Below are 21,615 nucleotides of genomic sequence, written 5' to 3'. Positions count from 1 at the left end.
TTCTAGGCATCCACCACCCTCTCCCTGAAAAATAATTTCCTAACATTACTCCTAAGTTCGTTAATCCTCAACCTCAATTCATGCCATCTAGTTTTACCATTTTCCTTTCTCTAGAAAAGATTTGTTTCTATATTAATACCTTTTAAATATTTAAACATCTGTATCATATCTCCCCTGTCCCTCCTCTCCTCTAGAGTATACATATTCAGGTCTTGCAGTCTCTTGTTATATGTTTTTAGGCACAAACCCCATACCATTTTTGTTGCTTCTCTCTGGACTGCTTCAAGTCTTTTTACATACTTAGCCAGATATGGCCTTCAAAACTGAATACAGTACTCCAGGTGAGGCCTCACCAATGACCTGTACAGGGGCATCAGTACCTCCTCTCTATATAGCCCAGCATCAAAGCCTCTCTCTATATAGCCCAGCATCCTTCTGGTTACAGCCACCACCTTGTCACACTGTTTCGTCATCTTCAGATTCTCAGACACTATCACCCCAAGGTCCTTCTCCCCATTTGTGCATATCAGCCTCTCACCTCCTAGCATTTATGGTTCCCTTGGATTTCTACTGCACTTCTTCACATTGAATTTTAGTTATCAAACATTAGACCATTCTTATAAATTTTGCAGATCCTTTTTCATGTTTTCCACTCCTTCTGAGATGTCCCCTCTGTTACAAATCTCGGTATCATCTGCAAAAAGGCAAACCTTATCTTCTAATCCTTCAGCAATGTCGTTTACAAATATATTGAACAGAATCGGCCCCAACACCGATCCCTGTGGCACTTCTCTATTCACCTTTCCTTCCGCTGAGTGAATTCAATTAATCACCACTCTCTGGCTTCTATTTGTCAACCAATTTCTAATCCAGTTCATTACTTTGGGTTCTAAATTTTGCTTGTCAAATTTATTCAAGTGCCTCCTTTGCAGAACCTTGTCAAACAAAGGCTTTGCTGAAATCTAAGTAAATTACATCTAGCGCACAACTTCCATATCCAGTTCTATGATTGTCCAGTCAAATAATTCAATCAGATTCATTTCGCATGATTTACCTTTAGTAAAGCCACGTTACTTACCTTGGATCTTTTAACTCATTGGATTCTAGGAAGTTCATTATAAGAGCATAAAAGACTTGCCATACTGGAACAGAATGAAGGTCCATCAAGTCCATCACTGTTTCCAACAGTGGCTAACCCAGCTAGATCCCAAGCAGTAAAACAGATTTTATGTTACTTATCCTAGGAATAATCAGTGGATTTCGCCACGCCATCTCAATAATGACCTATGGACTTCTCTTTCACGAAATTATCCAACCCTTTTTTTTAAACCCTGCTAAGCCAACTAATTTCACCACATTCTCCAGCAACGAAATTCGCAAAGTTTAATTACACATTGTGTGAAGAAATATTTTCTCCGATTTGTTTTTAAATCTACTTAGTAACTCTATTGCATTATTTAAGGAAAGGAAGACTACAAGTTCCTGCATGCACAGGGGTAAATCTAGTCGGGGCGAAACCAAAGTCAAAGAGTCACCTCACCTAGTACTACTAACTAGCAAGCATTTTGGAGACAGGAAGGCGACACCACTTGCCCCACCGCTACCGACGTTTTACGATCCCTCTCACCTCCATCGCAACATCGCTCCACATCCGGCAGCAAGCAACGCTCCTCTAGGCTGCCCATGATCACTTCTGCGCAGGCTCAGAAGCCACCGCGCCGCGGGAGGCGGGGTGAGAGTGGAAGTGACGTAGAAACGCCCACCCCGGAAGGAATTACAAAAACCAGAAGCGGTCCTGCTTTTAGTCTCTAGTTCCAAGCTAAAGACCGAGCGGTGCCGATCTGCGGGCTGGGAGCACCGAGCAGACATGGAACATGACGACAGGTCGGTCTGTGAAAACTAGAAGCCCCTTTTATAGTCTCAATTGCCGTTCACGTTTCCAAATGAGAGTGGAGTGATCTCATTTCAATTTAAGCCTAGATGGGGGGTCTTTCACTCAGCCCTGACAGCTAGTCTTCAGAAGCAGGGGGTCTCAAAGTCCCTCCTTGAGGGCCGCAATCCAGTCGGGTTTTCAGGATTTCCCCAATGAATATGCAATGAAAGCAGTGCATGCACATAGATCTCATGCATATTCATTGCGGAAATCCTGAAAACCTGACTGGATTGCGGCCCTCAAGGAGGGGCTTTGAGACCTCTGCTTCAGAGTAACTTCTATTCTCTAGGCCAGGGGTAGGAAACTCCGGTCCTCGAGAGCTGTATTCCAGTCGGGTTTTCAGGATTTTCCCAATGAATATGCATTGAAAGCAGTGCATGCAAATAGATCTCATGCATATTCATTGGGGAAATCCTGAAAACCTGACTGGAATATGGAGTTCCCTACCCCTGCTCTAGGCACTAGACTGCATTCTACCTAGGGATTTGGGGGAGTAGAATTAAAGTTTTAGGATTGTATCAAAGTTTTCTCTCTGCTGTGCACAGTGAAATTTCTTTCATAAGAAGTGGGTCTCGGGTTGAGGAGAGAAAGTATAAGAGGTCTCTCTGACTATAGGTGGAAAGAGAGATCAACAGCAGGGGCTAGCTCTTAAGATTTGAGGGGGGGTGTAGACTTTAGGGGGTGTGGAAAGTAAAATAGATGCATTGTTGGTCTTTCACTCCAGACATCTTGCAACAGTGTTGGGCGTATATTGCAGGGGATGGTCCTGGGGGAACACTGGAGGGCTCAGGTGGACACATTGAATGGAAGTTCGGGGTGGGGGGGTGGGCACAATGTATTAGTACTCTAGTCAAAGTTTTGCCTGCAGTGCAAGGTGGTCATAGATCGTTCTGTATGGGCTTAGCTGCTGCAGTAATCAAAGTGCTGCATTTAGGTCAGAATGTTGCTGTGTGGATTGTAGGCTGTAAACCAGGGCTGCCCAAGTGCGAGATCTGCTGGCAGGCCAGGTTTTCAGGATATCTACAATGAATATGCATGAGAAAGATTTGCATACCAAGAAGGCAGTGCAGGCAAATCTCTCTCATGCATATTCATTGTGGATATCTTGAAAATCTGGCCTGCCAGTAAGAACATAAGAAGTTGCCTCCACTGGGTCAGACCGGAGGTCCATCTTGCCCAGCGGCCCGCTCCCGCGGCGGCCCACTAGGTCCTTGACCTGTGAAGTGAATTTTTGACCTTTATAATCTACCTCTACTTCTATAACCTACCTCTGCTGCTATCTGTACCCCTCAATCCCTTTATCCTTTAGGTACCTATCCAAACCTTCCTTAAACCCCTTTACTGTGTTCTCGCCTACTACAACCTCCGGAAGAGCATTCCATGCGTCCACCACCCTCTGGGTAAAAAAGAACTTCCTAGCATTGATTCTAAACCTGTCCCCTTTCAATTTCTCTGAGTGACCCTTGGTGCTCGTGGTCCCTCGCAGTTCGAAGAATCTGTCCTTATCCACTTTCTCTATGCCCTTCAGGATCTTGAAGGTTTCTATCATGTCTCCTCTAAGTCTCCTCTTCTCCAGGGAGAACAGCCCCAGCATTTTCAACCTGTCGGCGTATGTAAAGTTTTCCATACCTCTTATCAGCTTAGTCGCTCTTCTCTGGACTCCCTCGAGTACAGCCATGTCTTTCTTGAGGTACGGCGACCAGTACTAGACACAGTACTCCAGGTGTGGGCGCACCATTGCACGATACAGCGGCATGATAACTTCCTTTGTCCTGGTAGTGATACCCTTTTTGATGATGCCCAGCATTCTGTTTGCTCTCTTTGAGGCTGTCGCACACTGCGCTGATGATTTCAAAGTTGTGTCCACCATCACCCCCAGGTCTCTTTCAAGGTTGCTCGCCCCTAGCAATATTCCCCCCATTTTGTAGCTGAACATCGGGTTCTTTTTTCCTATGTGCATGACCTTGCATTTCTCTATGTTGAAACTCATTTGCCACTTTTTTGCTCACTCCTCCAGTCTCGTCAGGTCCCTTTGCAGGTCCTCACAATCCTCCATGGTTTTGACCCTGTTGCAGAGTTTGGTGTCATCAGCAAATTTAATGACCTATAGGACTGGACTTGGGCAGCCCTGATGTAAACTATATGAGCATATGATGCTAAGTTTAATGCCAATGCATGTGGCTTAAGACTCAGTTTTTGACTTTTAGAAAAAAGAAAACAAATCTTATGCTGGTTTTTGGCTAAATGTGCTCTAGGTCTATTTGTATTTTATAATGTCTTGTTTTTAAGGGCCTCTTTTGCAAAGCAGCGCTAGTGGCCCCAAAGCCCATAGAGATTTAGGGCTCCTTTTACAAAGGTGCGCTAGCGTTTTTAGCGCACACACTGGATTAGCGCGCGCTAGCTGGAAAACTACCGCCTGCTCAAGAGGAGGCGGTAGCAGCTATCGCGCAGCATTTTAGCGCTATTCCACGCGCTAAGGCCCTAACGCACCTTTGTAAAAGGATTCCTTAAAGGGCTTCGGGGCTGTTGCCGTGCGGCAGCCGCTAGCGTGGCTTTGTAAAAGAGGCAGTAAGTTTCAGTTTTGCCTGTTGTTTTTAAGGGCTGTTTATTATATTTTATACCACCCTAGAAAATTTGATAGGTATAATGCAAATGTTTTAAATAAAAGTTAGGCTAGGCAAAATGGAAGAACTTGACTGCACCTACATCAAAATCTCTGAAACAGCTGCCAGGAGCCTAAATAACACTAGCCAGTGACTCAGTTACATAGTTGGCCTACACAGTGTACAGGAAAAGGCAAGAAAAATAGATCACTTCAAAAATTGGGTTTCCAGATGATCCAGTTTTATTTACAGTTGTGTAGAAATGTTTAGGTATCCTTGGTCAAACTGCATGCTTTTGTGAATTCATTTACTTTTGTGCCATACAAAGATTGTGGCATCTTTCTGCAAATTTTAATATATAATTACTAGTTGATTGTAACATTTATAAAATGTAAATATGACAAGTGTGAATGTTTGAAACACCAAATAAGTGTGTAAGGTAAAACTGAACCAAAACTCCATTTACAAAAGCAGAAATACTGTGGGTCAATTCAAAAAAACTCACTTATCTGTATTTTTTTTATATTTTAAGGATTTTTAAAAATAGATACGAGTATGTTTGAAAATAGAGAAAAAGGACCTTGGACACACAAACTGGCACTACAATCTTTGTTCTTTTAGGACTGTCAAATTTTCGTCATTCATTGGTCCCAAAAAATCCATGCAGTTTTCTTATTTTGAATGTTTAAAAAAAAATTAGAAATAATTATGTGTTCAAATTTGCAAAAAGATGTTCTGCTTTTAACTTCATATGATGTAGAAGTTGTGTTCATATAGGAATTCATTGAAACATACAATTTGATTAGGGATGTCTGAACTTTTGCGTTAAGGCTTTTTTTAATCACCAGCTATGGTAGTATTAGCTCCGAAGCTCATAGAATTCCTATGGCGATAAAAAAGCCTAACGCAGCTGGGGTATTTTATTTACTATGAATGGTCAATAATAGGTTGATAGAAGGAAGAGATCACATTATGATAATCATAGTTCAGTTTATGTATTACCTTCCAAATAGCATCCGTGACCTTTTAACGTCAATTACTTCTGAAATGTGCATACAGCCCTCTTTGAAGCAGTTAGCGTTGCAGCACAGTTTTCTTGCACATGACCATTATCTCAGACACATGATCACAGACAAATGGGCAAAAAAATTGCCATCTGCAATCATGATCTTAAGCTTTGTGTTATCCAGAAGCTTTTACGCTTGAATTACAATGTAAGAATAAGGCCTTTATAATCAGAAGAGCAAAATGTTAAGATCTTGGATGGGCTGCTGTTCATTCAGACTGTGATTGTAGTCTTGGACCTCCTTGCAAGTTTATTTTTTAGTTCCTTTCTCTTACATCCAAAGTCAGCTGGATAATGGGGAAACACTAAATCAGAGAGTAGAGTGGGAACACGGAACTTCCTCACGATGCAAGATTTCTTTGCACTTATTATTGGCCAATCTCCCATCTTGCAATGTAATTGAATTTCTGCTTTGCAGTTTCATAATTTGTTCTGTTTTCTATTGAGTACTTCTTCTTTAAAAGAAATGATAAATTAAGAAAGTTATAAGTAGCATCTGAAAGCTGGCGACAATGAGGGGCATAATCAAAAAAACCCGTCTAAGTCCCCTTTTGGCCTAAGGCCTTAAATGTTGAAAGTAGAAGCAGGGAAAATGTCCATAATCAAAAAAAACACCTAAAAGGAGGTTTTTTTGATAATGGCCTGCCTCTACGTTCAGCTGTTTAAACGCCCAGACCACCACACTACATCTAAACTTATACCCCATAATGAACCTAAAAAACGCCTAAGCCCCAAACGTCCAACACAAGGGCTTTTAGGTGAAGGAGGAGCCAGTCCTTCGCCTAAAAGCTGGATTCTGTAACCGGTGTCTGTCAAAAACAACACTGGTTATAGAATCTACCCCAACCCCCCCCCCCCCCGACATCGGGGCAGTTCGGGTAGAGGAGTGATGGCATCGCGGTAGGGGAGATGAGGCATTTCTCCTGCCGCGATCATTGCTATAGGGGGTAGGCAGGTTGCTGGGGCCACTGAACTGATCGCAGCAGCCACGATCAGCTCAGCGGCCCCTTTTTCGGCACTTAGACATGTTTTGACTTCGTCTAAGTCAAAACGTATAAGTGCCGACTAGGTAACCTGCCTAAAGTTTTGATTATACTTGCTGCACGCCTAGGTCTAGGTCGGCCCACCGCCCGCCTTTTCCCCTCCTCTAAAAACGCCTCTTTTCTCTCTGTGCGTTTAGAGGCAGGGGAAAAGCCTAAGCTGGTTTTAGATACGTCTAAAACCAGCTTTGATTATGGGTACTTGGACGATCAGGCTTTTTGATCGTCCAAGTAGCCATTTAGGCCACTTTTTAGATGGGTTTTTTTTTATTATGAACCCCAATGCCTTTTTAAAAGTGGCATCCACCGGATTTATGATGCAGAAGCTGTCTTTAAGAAGATGGAGTATATGAAACAAAGGTTATGAAAAACCTACCCGAAAAAGGTCTTTATTGTCATTCGCATTCTTGATGCTTTCTTTTCTGCTGTGTGTTTGTGGGGGCAATTTCCTGCCTGGTGATGTCACATACCATAATAATGTATATGTAAAGGGAGTCCTGTATACTCAACAGCCTGTCCTTTTCCAGAATTAAGTTATTCCATCATCCAGTGAAGAAATAGGCCAACAGGAAGCCAGATCGGCAAAGCTTAAAAAGGCATATTAAAAAAAAAAAAATTTTAAACGATCAAATGAATTATATTTATGGCATTTGTTAAATTGCCTTAGTGCTGCTTTAAGAACTTTCAAAGTTTCCTCCTACTGTAATTTCACTTTGTAACTTTCATTTTGCTGTTTGGAAATTCTGCAGACATGGAACTAGCCTTCCATGGAAGGAGAAAGAAACCCCACCTGTACACCCATTTACATACCATAACGTGCTATGGACCCGCATGTGTTTTGTGCAGTTATTTTACTCTGTCTCTGGGTTGTTTCTGTACTTGAAATTTTTAAAAAAATAGATTATTAGAAAACAATATAACTAAAATATACTCTGCCGCACATCTGTCAATTCTTACTCCACAATAACTGATCATTAACTTTTAACTCTGTTAAGTCCACTCAATTTGTACCATCTTTTAATCATTGTAAACCGCATAGACTTCACAGTCCTGCAGTATATAAACTGTTATTATTATTATCTGTCCTTTAGTGAATGTTTTTGTGTTTTGTTTTGTTTTAATTCTTTATTCATTTTTAAACTTTCATCAAGTGTACAAAAATTCATAATAAACACAATTAATTTAACCACTTGAACATCTTATCATTATAACCTATAAATACATATGTAACCCCCCCACCCTCCCTCAAAGCCCATAAATCATTATAAGATCATATACTTGAAACCCTCCCCCACCCAATACTAAGTGGTGTATAATTAATAGAAAAATGTTAACATGTGCTTTTGTGGATTTTGTAACTTGTTTTGATCTGCATTGCATGGTAATAAAATACTTTTCTGTTTTATTTTTCTTTTCATAACTGGATTTCAGGATTCCGTCTATCATTCACCAAAATGAGAATGTTGATCAGCCCTTGCCAAATCTCACCCCCAGGCATCAACAACTTATTCCTACTCCCTTTGGGCCTGTAAGTATCGCTAGAGCTTAAACTGATGTTTTACAGATGTAAGTTATGAAAGTATGGCAAGATATTGTGTATTTATTTCAGTTTATAAGAACATAAACTGGGTCAAGCCAAAGATCCTTTAAGTCCAGTATCCTGTCTCTGATAGTGGCCAATCCTGATCATACATGAGCCAGACACGTTGTGTCACTTAAGGATAGATCTGTTCTTTGATATTCACTCCCAGAGGATAATTAGTGTTTTATCAAATCCTTGATGGCTAATGATTTGTGGACTTTTTCTCTAGGAAACATGCCTAGGCTCTTAATAAGCCCATATACATTAACTGCCATGACCACACGCTTCAGCAACAAATTCTACAGCATAATTGTGCGCTGAGTAAAAAAATACTTCTTCAATTTTTTTGTTTTAAATTTACCACCTTATTAGTTTCACGGACGATACATCCTGGAGAGATATTCTGCATGTGAAGGGTACTGCTTTTCCTGGAAGGTAATTCCTAGATTCTGCATGGGCTTCCTGTTCTCATGGCACCACAGGGGCCTGTCAAAGTGTGAAGGCACAAAGTTAATTTCAAACTTGATACCTCTGCCTTGGGGTTGGCATGGAAGAACAAAGGGCAGCCCCAGATTAGAGGCATAGTAGCAACACTTCAACCGCCAGCAAAATTTGGCACTGGAGGCAGTTGCTGACTAACCCCTCCCCCCACCACCACGCACACACACACACTTTTAAAAACCGTAGCACGGTTTTTAGTGCCGGCTGCTGTGGTAACAACTCCGACACTCCTAGGAATTCAATGAGTGTATGAGCTGTTTCTGCCCTGGCTAACCCAAAAAAAACCACACTACTGTTTTGTAAAAGGGGGGGGGGGGTATATCCGTCTAGGGATTAAGTTTCTGTGATTGATAGTTTTAATTGTGTGCAACAAAGCTTTTGGTTCCATTTTTCTTGTTAGTGCTATTTAATATAGAAAAAAATTAAAATAAGAGGAGAAAGGCAGTATTAATGCATTTTCCAAAACTGATATATTTTAATTAATCAATTTGATTAATAAATTAATATACTTTTTTCTACCTTTTGGTGTCTTTGTATTTTACTTAGGTTTTAAAGGGAAGGCAGTATGTCAAAATATGACTGCTACCAGTGTCTTTCTTCTGCGTTCCCCTTCTGTTTTCTCCCTCTCCCACAGTCTAATATTCCCCTGTGTTGTCCAACATCTTCTGTCCACCCACCAGAAGAGGCGGCTTCGCCTTTCAACACTCCCTCAGCATTATTTTCCAGCACCACACCATAGAACACTCATCATGATTTATTGCAATAGTAAAAATATAGCTTCTTTATCCTGTTAGACCAGTTCAGACAATTGCCACCCTGCCCGGTGATGGAAACCTAGAAAATACTTATCTCTCACTTTATAAGGGCATACGCTACTTTGGATTCAATAGCTTCCCCCCCAAAATGCAGAAGCTTCATGTCAGGAGTTAGGGATGGCCTATTTGGCTCATTCCTTGTACGATTTGATTAGATTTGTCTTCCAGGTTGGTGATTTCCTTGGTGACAGCTTGTAGATTCCTATAGCTAAGGTACTGGGCTGCAGATACTGTCTTTTAAGCTAAGGATCTGGGGGAGCCAAGAGGACAAGTTGCATGTAATGGTGAAAGGAGTGGGAGGCTCAGCTTCAAGATTCTAGGCAGTTTAAACCAGGCAAACAGTTTTCCATGTGAGCTAGTAAAGGATATGGGAAGACTTTTTTTCAGGGAACGAGGAAGTCCAGGTACTACGTCTCTCCAGCACATGGTGGTGCTCATTCCTCCCAAAGAGAGACAACAGGGTCCCCTCCTTGTTGGTCCTGGTGGGTGGTTGCTTCTGGCAGGTTTACCGGGAGTGGACCCATATCACCGAAGACCAAACATAGCTGGAGAGGGCTGTGTCCAGGAGTGTGCCTTTTTATTCCCAGTGTCTTTATGATTTCAGTTTGCATTTCAGTCCCCCAAGCGACTTGCAGTAAGAGAGACCACGTCATAACATCTTCAACTTTAGGCTGATGCACCTACAGTCCCCTAAGAAAGATATTCCAGGTGATATTCCATCTATTTTGTATTCCCAGAGAAAGATGGCTCCTTTTGGCCCATGCTGCACTTAAAGGGAGTGAACAGATGTTTTTGGGTCACCTGATTTCTCTTGGAAACACTGGAGTCCATCATTGTGGCAGTCTGACAGAGAGAGTTCCTCTCCTCACTGGACTCATTGCAGGTATATTTCTGCATTCCTATCGGGGAGATCAGCAGAGCTTTCTTCAGCTTGCCATCTTGGGGAAACAGTTCTATTCTTGGGCCCTTCCTTTTAATGTAGCCATGGCCCAAAAGGTTTTCCAGTGGTGGCAGTTTTTCTTCTGAAGGGAAGGGATCATGGTTCACCCATATCTGGATGCTTTGTTTATACAGGTCAAGTTTTTCCAGGGCAGTTAATCTGCTACTGCCAGTGTAATTCAGGTACTCTGGTTTGAGCTGGGTAGTAAATTATGCCCAGATAATGCTGGTAAACCTATTTTGATAAAAGTTTTAGGAGATTTCAGGATGTTCTCTGGCATTTGAAGTGACAAGCTAGTCACTTTAAAGAACCTTTGGTCTGGAAGCCAGTCTTCAGCCTTAAATAGCTGGAGGAAGCTGTTTTAAAGAAAGCTTCTTTAAACTTTATTGTCTTTTGCTGAATTTAGCTACAGAAATTTCTGGTGGCAAGGAAGGGCAGCTGCTCTGGTCAAGGGGGCCTTGGTAGTAGCTGCAGTAGTAGCTGTTAGGTTTAAATTGTTCCGCATTGTAAAGCTGAATGGGTGATAGCAGTGCATGAACCTGAGTGAGAGAGACTGACAGAGCTGTGAATGCTGGTACTGGCCTGTAGGGGGGGTGAATTCTAGGTAGGGATTCCCTCTATTTATATAGGGTCTTTGCATTTTCAAGATTTTATTAAAAAAACAAATGAATAGACAAATCTGTGGAAATTATTACAAAATGAGGAGTAGATATTGAAGTGTTTTTTTGCCTTATTTAATACACCTCTATACAGAAAGGTTTTGAAGGAGAACGAGCAAAGGATTGTCTTACACGATCAATGTTTTCCTCCGATATTCTTTGTCGTTCACTCCTTTCTTTATCCAATACTGTCCCTGTCTCCATAAATTGCTTGTGCCATGCACGAATTGACGGACGCGACGGTGGATGTTTTCCATACTTGGTCCTGTAGTTTCGCTGAGTCTGCGTATCTGATTTTGTTACAATAAACCACGATACACATTGTGCCTTTTCTTGAGGAGTAGCCATTTTTTTAGGGGTTTGTTCAACAGCCTCTCTTTCATCAACAGGGTCCCTGAAATACCCAAATGCAATGTGATTACAAACTTTGATAACGACCGAGTACATAGAACAAATTTGATTAACATATCTCATCAATTGCCTTTTTAGTAATTTTTTGAAATTGTAAAGAGACTTTGTGGACTCCCTGTATTTTATTTGCTGGAGTTAATTGTCTACACTAAAGGCCTCTTCTATCAAACTGCACTAGCAATTTTTAGCGCAGAGAGCCATGCTGAAAGGCCCGTTCTGCTCCTGATGCTCATAGAATTTGCAGGGCAGCAGCTTGGTCCTCATTGCACACATTTTCCAAGCATTATAGTTTGGATGTGGCGGCGTGGTCCAATGTTTGCTTTGTCGCGTCAGTTATTGTGGGGGTGGTGACTTCTTCCCTTCCTTCTTAAGGACTGCTTTGCTACATCCCACTAGTCTTTGGATTCATCTTCTGATAGCACTAAAGCAGGGATCTCAAAGTCCCTCCTTGAGGGCCGCAATCCAGCTGGGTTTTCAGGATTTCCCCAATGAATATGCATTGTAAGCAGTGCATGCACATAGATCTCATGCATATTCATTGGGGAAATCCTGAAAACCCGACTGGATTGCGGCCCTCAAGGAGGGACTTTGAGACCCCTGCACTAAAGGAAGGAAAAATTATGTCTTACCTGATAAATTTTCTTTTCTTTAGCACAGAAGATGAATCCAGAGTCCCACTCTATCTTTAAGATTTTTTTCTCGAGAAAGTAGTTACGCAGTATTCCTCACTGTCAGGGTTGGTAGTTGGTTGTTTCTTTGATTGGTTATATGTTCAAGTTTGCCTGTATGGGAAATAGTTTTTTTCATGGTTATCAAGTTCCTTATGCTTTGGCAAGAGCAATTCTGGTTGACCAGGAGGCTTTCCATCCAATAAGACAGAGTTCAACTCAGTACCCTCTATCTCCACCTGCTGTTATATGGGCACAACCCACTAGTCTCTGGATTCATCTGCTGCATCTGAAGCAGCGGTCTCAAACTCCAACCCTTTGCAGGGCCACATTTTGGATTTGTAGGTACTTAGAGGGCCTCAGAAAAAAATAGTTAATGTCTTATTAAAGAAATGCAAAACCAAAAGTGGATCTTGTTAATTGCCAAAAGATTTTCAAAATAAAAATATTAATATTATCTAATAGATCAACTCCAAGAGATTTTTTGGAGGAAAGATCTCAGATAGGTTGCTAATGAATTCAAGTCAGCTAAAATAGTTGTTCAACCAAGACAACCATATTCTAATCATTGATCTTCTACCAACCTCCTTAAAGCTTATAAAAGTGCAAACTGCAACTATATCATTTGGGTGTGCAAAAAATGCAAATCTTCAACTATGCAAAAATTGATTGTATAAATAATTTTTAAAGTTTTTTTTTCTTTCTATTTGTTAACATTTCATCTGTATAAAAGGCATTATAATCATTGTCCAGCTATCAGGGCCATTTCATATATAAGTGATTCAAAGGCCACTTATCTTATATAGGTGATTCTGACGGGCCTGTTTCGCCACGCTTCTTCAGAGAATCACTTAGAAGAACAAATCTCAAAAGTGTCAGCCTTTACCATTACAGTCAAAATACCTGTTCAGAGGGCATCGCTGTAAATCATAAAAGTACTCGACAGAAAGTTCAGAATTGCTTCTTCTTAAATAGCTGCTGGCAAATAATGGCGGTTGTTTTGTTGTGTTCTTTATTAAAGAAATGACAGTTTTACATGAGGTTAAACTCTTTATAGTTTATAAATCTTTCCTTTTGGATAAGTCTTAATAATAATATTGTAATTTATAGCTAAAGAGGCATGGTCAAGAAACTGTTTTATTTTATTTTTGTGATTATGATAAACATACCAAGGGCCTCAAAATAGTACCTGGCAGGCCACATGTGGCTCCCGGGCCGCAAGTTTGAGACCAATGATCTGAAAGAAAGAAAATTATCAGGTAAGACATAATTTCTCTTTTGCAAAACAAATTAGCCTTTGTATGAGGAAATGTGTTGGTCTTGTAAAGTTTTTTTTTATTATAATCTTCCATTTTGCAGACGGGGGGGGGGGGGGGGGGAAGGGGCTTCTGCAATCTGTCATGCACTGTGTGTGAAAATATTCTCTCTCTCTCTCAACAGGTAAAACCCTGGTCCGAGTTGTCATGGCCCATCAGGGGTTATTTCTGTCTGACTATCTCCTCGCTTGTAATTGTGTTGGGACTTACCATTGTGAATATAACAGCCCAGCAGGGGGAAGATTTCTCTGTCTCCCTCATTCAACTAATTGGTGTTGGTGAGTAATCTGGCTTTCCAGGAACACCTCCAGTATTCCTCCCTTTACTTCACAAGAAAGAAACTGCAGATGAAAATTTACAAGGACAGGAATCTTTATTAAAAACCTTATAAATCTGTAGTCCTTTGAAAATGACTCTCATATACATGGAGTGTGGATCCTACACGGTCCGTGTTTCGGAGAAACATTCCTTCCTCAGGGTTCCAAGATGTCCAATCTATCACATGTGATGCGGAAAACAATGTAGTAATATGATCATCAAAATTTTCGAAATATATGAAAAATAATCTCCTTCTGAGCTGACGCACTGAGTCCAGCAGCAGAAAGTGAATGGTATCATTGCAATCTCTCTTACAGTCAGAATGTATGTGCTGTTACCATTTGCAGTGCCTCTTGCACAAACTGTATGGTGAACCATTTTATGCAGCTAACTGGGCACAGAGAGGCTGGATAGGCTGGGGCTCTTCTCTCTGGAGAAAAGGAGGCTCAGGGGAGATATGATAGAGACTTTCAAGATCATGAGGGGCATAGAGAAGGTGGATAGGGACAGATTCTTTAGACTGAAGGGGACAGCAAATACGAGGGGACATTCTGAGAAACTGAAGGGAGATAGGTTCAAAACAAATGCAAGGAAGTTTTTTTTTCACCCAAAGGGTCGTGGACACTTGGAATGCGCTACCGGAGGAAGTGATCAGGCAGAATACGGTACAAGGATTCAAACAGGGATTGGATGGATTCCTGAGGGATAAAGGGATCGTGGGATACTGAGGGAGGAGCTGGGAGGTAACACAAGTATAGGAAGTAAATCAGGTAATGAGTATAAACTAACCTGGTCGTGCATGTGCAAGACCGGAGGGCTAGGACTTCGATAGGAAGGCAGGATTTAAATGGGAAACCAAGGTGGCAAGGGAGCCCCTTCTGATGATTCAGACAGGTCTTGACCTGTTTTGGGCCGCCGCGGGAGCGGACTGCTGGGCGGGATGGACCTGTGGTCTGACCCGGCGGAGGCACTGCTTATGTTCTTATGTTCTTAAGGTTTTGCATTATACACTACACCTGTAGACATTTAACAGTTTAGCAATTTAATTTAAAAGTCAGTTTTCTTTTTAGTTATTATCAGTAACGGTATTGCTGAGTTCAAATGGAAGGTTCAGGCCTATAAATATAGCCTTGCTTTGGAAAATATGTTCCAAAACCAGGACTTTCCTGAAATCGAATGCAGCAGCTTTGGAATGTTTCACATGCATCTCTAGGTTTCCTGAGTAATTTGAACCCCCTGGAAAAGCACAATTTTGTTGAGCTGTTGGAAGAGGAATCTAAGATTTATTGCAGTTCCTTGTTCTCAGTGCAAACTACCGTTTGTGTGAGAGTAGAAGCCTCACCCTCTAGTTTGCATAATATTTTCCTAAGTTACTTGGAGGATAGGATAGTGGGAAAGGTCAGAGGAGCATGTGACCATTGCCGCTCGACAGATGAGGAGTAGGAAAAAGGAGGCCATTTAATACAGAAATAGATTCTACAGGTTTCCTGGTGTTGGGTAAGTTTGTATTTTTATTCAAATAGGGTTAATCCTCTAGTTTCACTTCAAAAGGAAGTGCTAACTGTGGCCATAAGGGTACCATGAGTTCATTCACTCCACAGTTTAGCTCAATCAGAGACATTTTGTTCAGAGGCATTCTACTGCTGATTTAAAAAAAAAAAAAAGTGGGAAGCTAGTTAGTAAAACAATTGGTCAGTGATGCCAATGAAAGCTTGCCCACTATCCACTACTTGTCCCTAGGGTCAGCAGCGTGGTATTTTTTGGATTTAAAGCTACTTGTGACTTGGATTGGCCACTTTTGGAAGCAGGACACTGGGCCTGATGGCCCATTGGTCTGACACAGTGTGACAGTTCTTATTTTCTAAACAGTGCTAAATGACTGACGAGATGCATGAACAATACCCAGAGGGACTAAATTACCACATCAGGTATCGCCCACTAAGTGGAAATTAAAACATTTTGTGATTGATTTGCAGGAACTCTCCTGTTCCACAAGAACTGTGCTATCATGAAAGGCGTCAGACTGGAATTGATTGGTCGATATATGCTTATCAGCATTATCATAAGAACATAAGAGTTGCCATACTAGGTCAGACCCAGGTTCCATTTACCCATTATTCTGTTTCCAGCAGTGGACAATCCAGGTCACAGGTACTTGACAGAAATCCAAGCAGTAGCAAGATTCCATGCTACAGGTCCCAGGAATAAGCAACAGTTTTCCCCAAATCTACTTTACCTACAGGAATTGATGGTTTGGACAAATGGGACTGGCTGGACAAAGTAGATCATGTCTTATGACCTCATAGCCAACATCAACCAATCGGATACCTGTTTGTGAGTGTGTTCATCATCAAGAATTTCATAAATGACACTGGACTAGATTTACTAAATGTACTTCCAGATTAGTGTGCATTAATGCTGTTCACGTGTTTCTGTGGTAAATAGGTTCAGTTAAAAAATTGGGATCTGCAGTATATTATGTGCATTGGTGCAGAGTAGCATACTTCAGAAAACAGCCCATTCCAAATAAGGGAGAAGAACAGAAATTTTCCACAATGTTTTTCCTAAGTGATTGGATCACAACTCCTGTAAAAGGTACACCGACGAAGGCGTGCAGGAGATTGGCGCGCTGACATCTGCATTGCCGGTTCCACTGCTTTCATGCCTTACTGTTAGTGTTCTGAGGGGGGGTGGAGGGAACCCCCCCAGTACACTTAGAATTGGTCGGAACTCCCATTGGAGGGGGGGTTGGGGAGAGGGAACCCCCTAGTACACTGAAAACTTCCGTTCTCTCACTGTTTGGGAGTTTTCAGCGGGAGTGCAAACAGTTATAAGTGTAGTGGGGGGTTCCCCTCCACAAACACACCCCCTCAGAACGCTAACGGTAAGGCACAAAAGCAGTGGAACCAGCGGCGTGTATTCGGGCGACGTGCAGATGTCGGTGCACCCAGTGTCCAATGCGCTTTTGACGTGCCATCCTGTAAAATGACTGCATCACCTGGCATTAGGTCACTGGAGGTAGCTTGCTGCATATGGCATTCCTGCTTATGGGCTCTGCTTCTTGTTCTCTGCAGTGTTTTGCATGTATTATGTGACGCGAGGGATTCTGCAGGAGAACCGTCAGGAGCTCATCATCTTTGTGCTTTCTGTCCTGCTGGTGATGGGCCGTGCTATCGTTAACTTCATCGTCTTGACTGATAAGGGAAAAGCCAGCCTCCTGGTCAGTAGCTGTGTAATTGGGAAAACAACCACCCACCCACCCACCATACTAGAGAAAGTAGGAATACATAGCCCTGCTGTCCTAAACCAAATTTCTTCACCTGATCCATTCCTTTAAGAAATATTGACTTGATGTTTTTGCAGGTGTGTGTAAGATACTTGGAGGCAGCACAGGGCATATTTTGTAGTTGGATTCCAAGCTTTGAACACAAGGTACATTTTGTGCTTAACTCTGGGTGCCAACATTAATGCCTGCCAAAGCTTGGTGTAAATGTTGGTGCCCAATTTATGGTACTTGTGCACACAATTGCTAAACATGGTGCTACAGAATACTAACTTCTAGTACAAAAGGCATATGAGTCTTAAACCAGTGGGTTCTCCTTTACTCGCCAGTTTGTAGAAGGCATCATCTATCTTTTTCTTTCGGCTCCGGCTCCTGCATCTCTGGGCTGTGCCCCAGCTCCTCAGTTTTTCCTCCTACAAGCGAGTTGGAAGGTGTCTTTCTGATCTGCTTTGATTAGATTTTTAAAATATTTTTGTGTACTGATCTGAACTGCAGAGTTTGCAATGTTCCAGAGATTTCCAGTTCGGCTGGGACAGCTCTGTCTGGGAGAAGACACAGACTCTGGTCTGTAGCCGGAAGGGAAACCCTTTTACATGGAACCTGCCTGGCCAGCCTGCCTTAACGCTTTGGTGGCTTGGGGACCATTCCCTTAGGAACATGGCTTGCTCCTGGTTTTTACCAGAGCTTGAATACAGGCTGTGTGGCCTTGTGCTTGTTCTGAGGGCTTTAGTGGGTGCTAGCTGCATCCCCCCTCCAAGAGCTGTGGAGGTCTGGGGTCTCAGGCTTGGTACATCAGGTTCTGTCTAATCAGGTTGGGCAGACTGGATGGACCATTCGGGTCTTTATCTGCCGTCATCTACTATGTTACTATTCATGCTGAAAGCCCACTTTTTTGAAGCTGCGTTTAAGTTCTAACCCAACCCGCCTCGTCATTTCCTGCTTAATTCCCTATCTGAGCAGCGTGTATAGACTCATCTTTTTTGTCCTGTTTGTCTATCATAATTGGATTATAAGCTCTTTTGAGCAGGTACTGTCTCTTGTGTGTTTAATGTACAGCGCTGTGTGCATCTGGTAACATTATAGAAATAATAAATCAAAAACCTTCAAAAAAGAAACAAAAACCCTACGCTTCAAAAAATACATAAAACCAATATAACACAACCAATAATATTCCGAATTCTTTCTGCATTATCAACTACTCCTTAGCAAATTAGAAAATGTTCAACCTATTCCTTAAGTACTTCTTAATATCTTATCAATATGTACTTCTTAAGATCATAACAATTCTTATGTAATCCGCCTTGAACCACAAGGTAAAGGCAGAATAGAAATCACTAATGTAATGTAAACAGTACTAGTAGTTCAGGGTCTGACTGGCGGCCCGAAGAAACAAGCATTTGGAGTGGAATTTCATGCTTGTCTGAGGCTGCTTTCTTCTCCATTGTCCAGCTGCAGTTTCAGCTGAAGCAGGCACATCAGCACAACTGCGAGTTTAGGCTATTGGAGCCTATGGGAGACATCGGGGTGGTCTACAAATTGGTCTACAAAACCCCTGCGCAATCCACAGATGGTGCTTTCAGCCCCCAATAAATTAATTAGGTTGCGAACATTAAACTCAGAAAATCTGGAGTAAACCCCTGAACAGGAAATCTTGAGGACTCCTGCAGGAACTCACCTTGTCTCCTCTCGGGCCCAGAAGCATCTCCGCATCTGTGCTCCGCCAAATCTACCAAGTTTCTAACTAAGGGCTCTAGGGGGGATTTTTGACTCCTAAATAGTGCCACCTGTGACTGAGACTCCCTAGAAGGACCATAGGGGGCTAAGTCTAATGTTCCTGTACCTCCTCACATGTCCCGTGGCACATGAAATACGAATGCTCTTCAGCCAACGTCAATCTGGCATGAATTCATCTCAAAAACAGCCTGAGGAGTCCATCTGGAACAATTTTAATCAAAACAGATGTTTTGAGGCTTTTAAAAATCAAATCATGAAATCCATTTTAGCGCCAAAAAACGGCTCAGGAGAGCTAAACAGAAGCACAGAAAATTCAGCAAAGAGGTTTTTGGAGGTGGGGGAACCCAAATACCAACCCCAGGAACCTCATTTGAGAGAGATACAAGCTCAAATTTTTTTCACTCTACTGGACTTATTTCTAAACTCTCTGGCCAGCTGACCAGAGAAAGTGGTCAGAGTCCGAGCAACGTTGAAATGGCTTCTTGATATTCAGGTCATAGAACCTGTACCAGCCAAAGAATCGGGCTTGGGCAAATACTTTATATATTCATTGTATCCAAGATAGACTCAGATGACCGGAGACCAATTTTGGATCTGAAGTCGGTCTATGCAGCACTGAATGTGCCATGTTTCCAAATGGAGACTGGGCATCCAGTTATTGCTTCGGTGGCACCAGGGGAATTTCTGGCCTTCCTAGATATGACAGAGGCTTATCTTATATATTCCCATATTTCTGGCTCCTTATAGGAATTGTTAACTGCTTTGATATGAACTGAGGAGCTGGTGCACAGACCAGAGATGCAAGAGGCAGAGCTGAGAGAAAAAGGTAACTGATACCTTCTACAAACTCGTGAGTAAAGGAGAATAACCCACTGGAACCTAATATTCCCTTCTGGAAACGCCCTTTGGTTTGCTCTACCCTTCCCATGGCCACACCCCTTTGGAGCTGTGCGTATAAATTTCATCATATGCTATAGAATAGGGCGCAAGGCAGATCTGTGAGTAACTCCTAATTAATACCGATCAACACCAATAATTTATTCTTATTTATTGATTTTATTATTTATACATCACTCATAACCTAAGCAGTTTACATTTCCTGATTTAAATAATTTAGTTGAGGTTTGAGCTATATACTGTTGTCTAGTTATATATGATCTCTGTGTTTATGTATGTTTGTACTCTTCTCTTGTACATGTTTGATTGTAATCTGCCAAGGAAAATAGATTGTGCAGAATATACATTTTTGAAGAAAATTAAAATATATAGAGGCTGGTGAAGAGTTTGGACTGAAAAACCCAGCTCAGAAGGTGCCAAAGTATCTTTATAATATCATAGCAAGAAGAAATTATTCCAGTCTTATATTAATCCCCAGATTCATGAGGAGAAATTATGATACTCGATCCTCAGAGGGTCAAATTACCCAATGGTTCCAATGAGCGGAAGCTCACAGAACCCGATCTTCACAGGATCCAAATATATCCTTTTTTTATCTTTTATCCATATATATTTTTTAACACATTTTTTCTTTTATCCATAGATTGTTGATATAAATAGTTTTTACTTAGCTTTTATCTAGTTTTTAAAGGGGAGCGCCTCCACCTTTAAAAACTAGATAAAAGCTAAGTAAAAACTAATTATATCAACAATCTATGGATAAAAGAAAAAAATGTGTTAAAAAATATATATGGATAAAAGATAAAAAAAGGATATATTTGGATCCTGTGAAGATCGGGTTCTGTGAGCTTCCGCTCATTGGAACCATTGGGTAATTTGACCCTCTGAGGATCGAGTATCATAATTTCTCCTCATGAATCTGGGGATTAATATAAGACTGGAATAATTTCTTCTTGCTATGATATTATAGATTGAGTCCAGTCATCAGTATAGCCATTTATTGTAAAGTATCTTTATAGGCAGCGAGTGTTACAACAATTCCATCCTTAAGAGCAGTATTTGATTATCTGACGAAAGATAAAAGGTGATACTCCTATCTTAATATTTGGTGACCCGTGTACCTTTTATATCCGCAACTAGAAAAAGTAGGGTAAATAAGATGATTTATCTCCTGGTAATTTATCTTCAGAACGACTTTATTGTATTCTCAAGTAACCCAACATGGATCCATGTTTTGGCAATAACATATCTTTCTCAGTGGTGAAACATTGAATTCCACATATTGTAAAAATTCCACAATTATAGGTCTTGTCAAATAGAGGTTGCAATCAAGCCATCAAATGTCATAAGCACCAATTCTGCAACAGCCTCTCCTAAGACAATACTTGGGACTCAATGTTTACCCTTGAGGAATACCGAACAGGAGAGTTGCCTCCACAAATCGGTCGCAAGCAAACGAACAGTGGAGATGTCCAAAGAAAACAGGTGAGCTAATGTGTTTCACGACTCTTTTTATTCGCCACCCCAGACGCTTTTGGCTTTAGCCACTATGCCAGAGTATTGCATGAGTTTGCACGTGATTATACTATACACAGTGAGCTAGTCCTTGAACCATCAACTGTGAGCTTTGCTTTTATACAGCACAGACTCCTGATGCAGGCCAGGTTGGCCGAAACATGTCTTTGTCGAGTCCATGACTGAATAAAGAGCGTCGTGAAACATATTAGCTCACCTGTTTTCTTTGGACATCTCCACTGTTCATTTGCTCGTCCCTGAGGAAGGCACGTTATTGCTGAAACATGGATCCACGTTGGGTTTCTTGAACATATAATAAAGTTGTTCTGAAGCC

General features: G+C 41.5%; 2 protein-coding genes across 7 annotated transcripts in view; one reads left to right on the top strand and one right to left on the bottom strand.

Annotated features, from left to right (window-relative positions):
- SLC35E2B (solute carrier family 35 member E2B) overlaps positions 1 to 1,844 on the bottom strand; it is a 59,331-nt gene extending 57,487 nt beyond the window's left edge. For 2 of the 6 annotated variants that reach the window (XM_033922346.1, XM_033922344.1), the window contains exon 1: positions 1,541 to 1,844. The gene's annotated coding sequence lies outside the window, so the exon portion shown is untranslated. Of the gene's footprint in view, positions 1 to 1,078; positions 1,216 to 1,540 lie in introns of those variants that run through there. The other 4 variants (XM_033922347.1, XM_033922345.1, XM_033922349.1 and 1 more) reach the window with 3 other exon arrangements.
- Positions 1,771 to 21,615, top strand: part of LOC117349189 — a 39,630-nt gene continuing 19,785 nt past the window's right edge. The window contains exons 1-4 of the mRNA XM_033922350.1: positions 1,771 to 1,884; positions 8,074 to 8,170; positions 13,659 to 13,812; positions 16,927 to 17,072. Of these exons, the coding sequence (XP_033778241.1) occupies positions 1,868 to 1,884; positions 8,074 to 8,170; positions 13,659 to 13,812; positions 16,927 to 17,072 (414 nt within the window). The 5' untranslated portion in view covers positions 1,771 to 1,867. The remainder of the gene's footprint in view (positions 1,885 to 8,073; positions 8,171 to 13,658; positions 13,813 to 16,926; positions 17,073 to 21,615) is intronic.

The sequence above is a fragment of the Geotrypetes seraphini genome, chromosome 15 (genome assembly GCF_902459505.1).
Source record: "Geotrypetes seraphini chromosome 15, aGeoSer1.1, whole genome shotgun sequence".
Lineage (NCBI taxonomy): Eukaryota > Metazoa > Chordata > Amphibia > Gymnophiona > Dermophiidae > Geotrypetes > Geotrypetes seraphini.
This window is presented reverse-complemented; position numbering and strand designations above follow the sequence as displayed.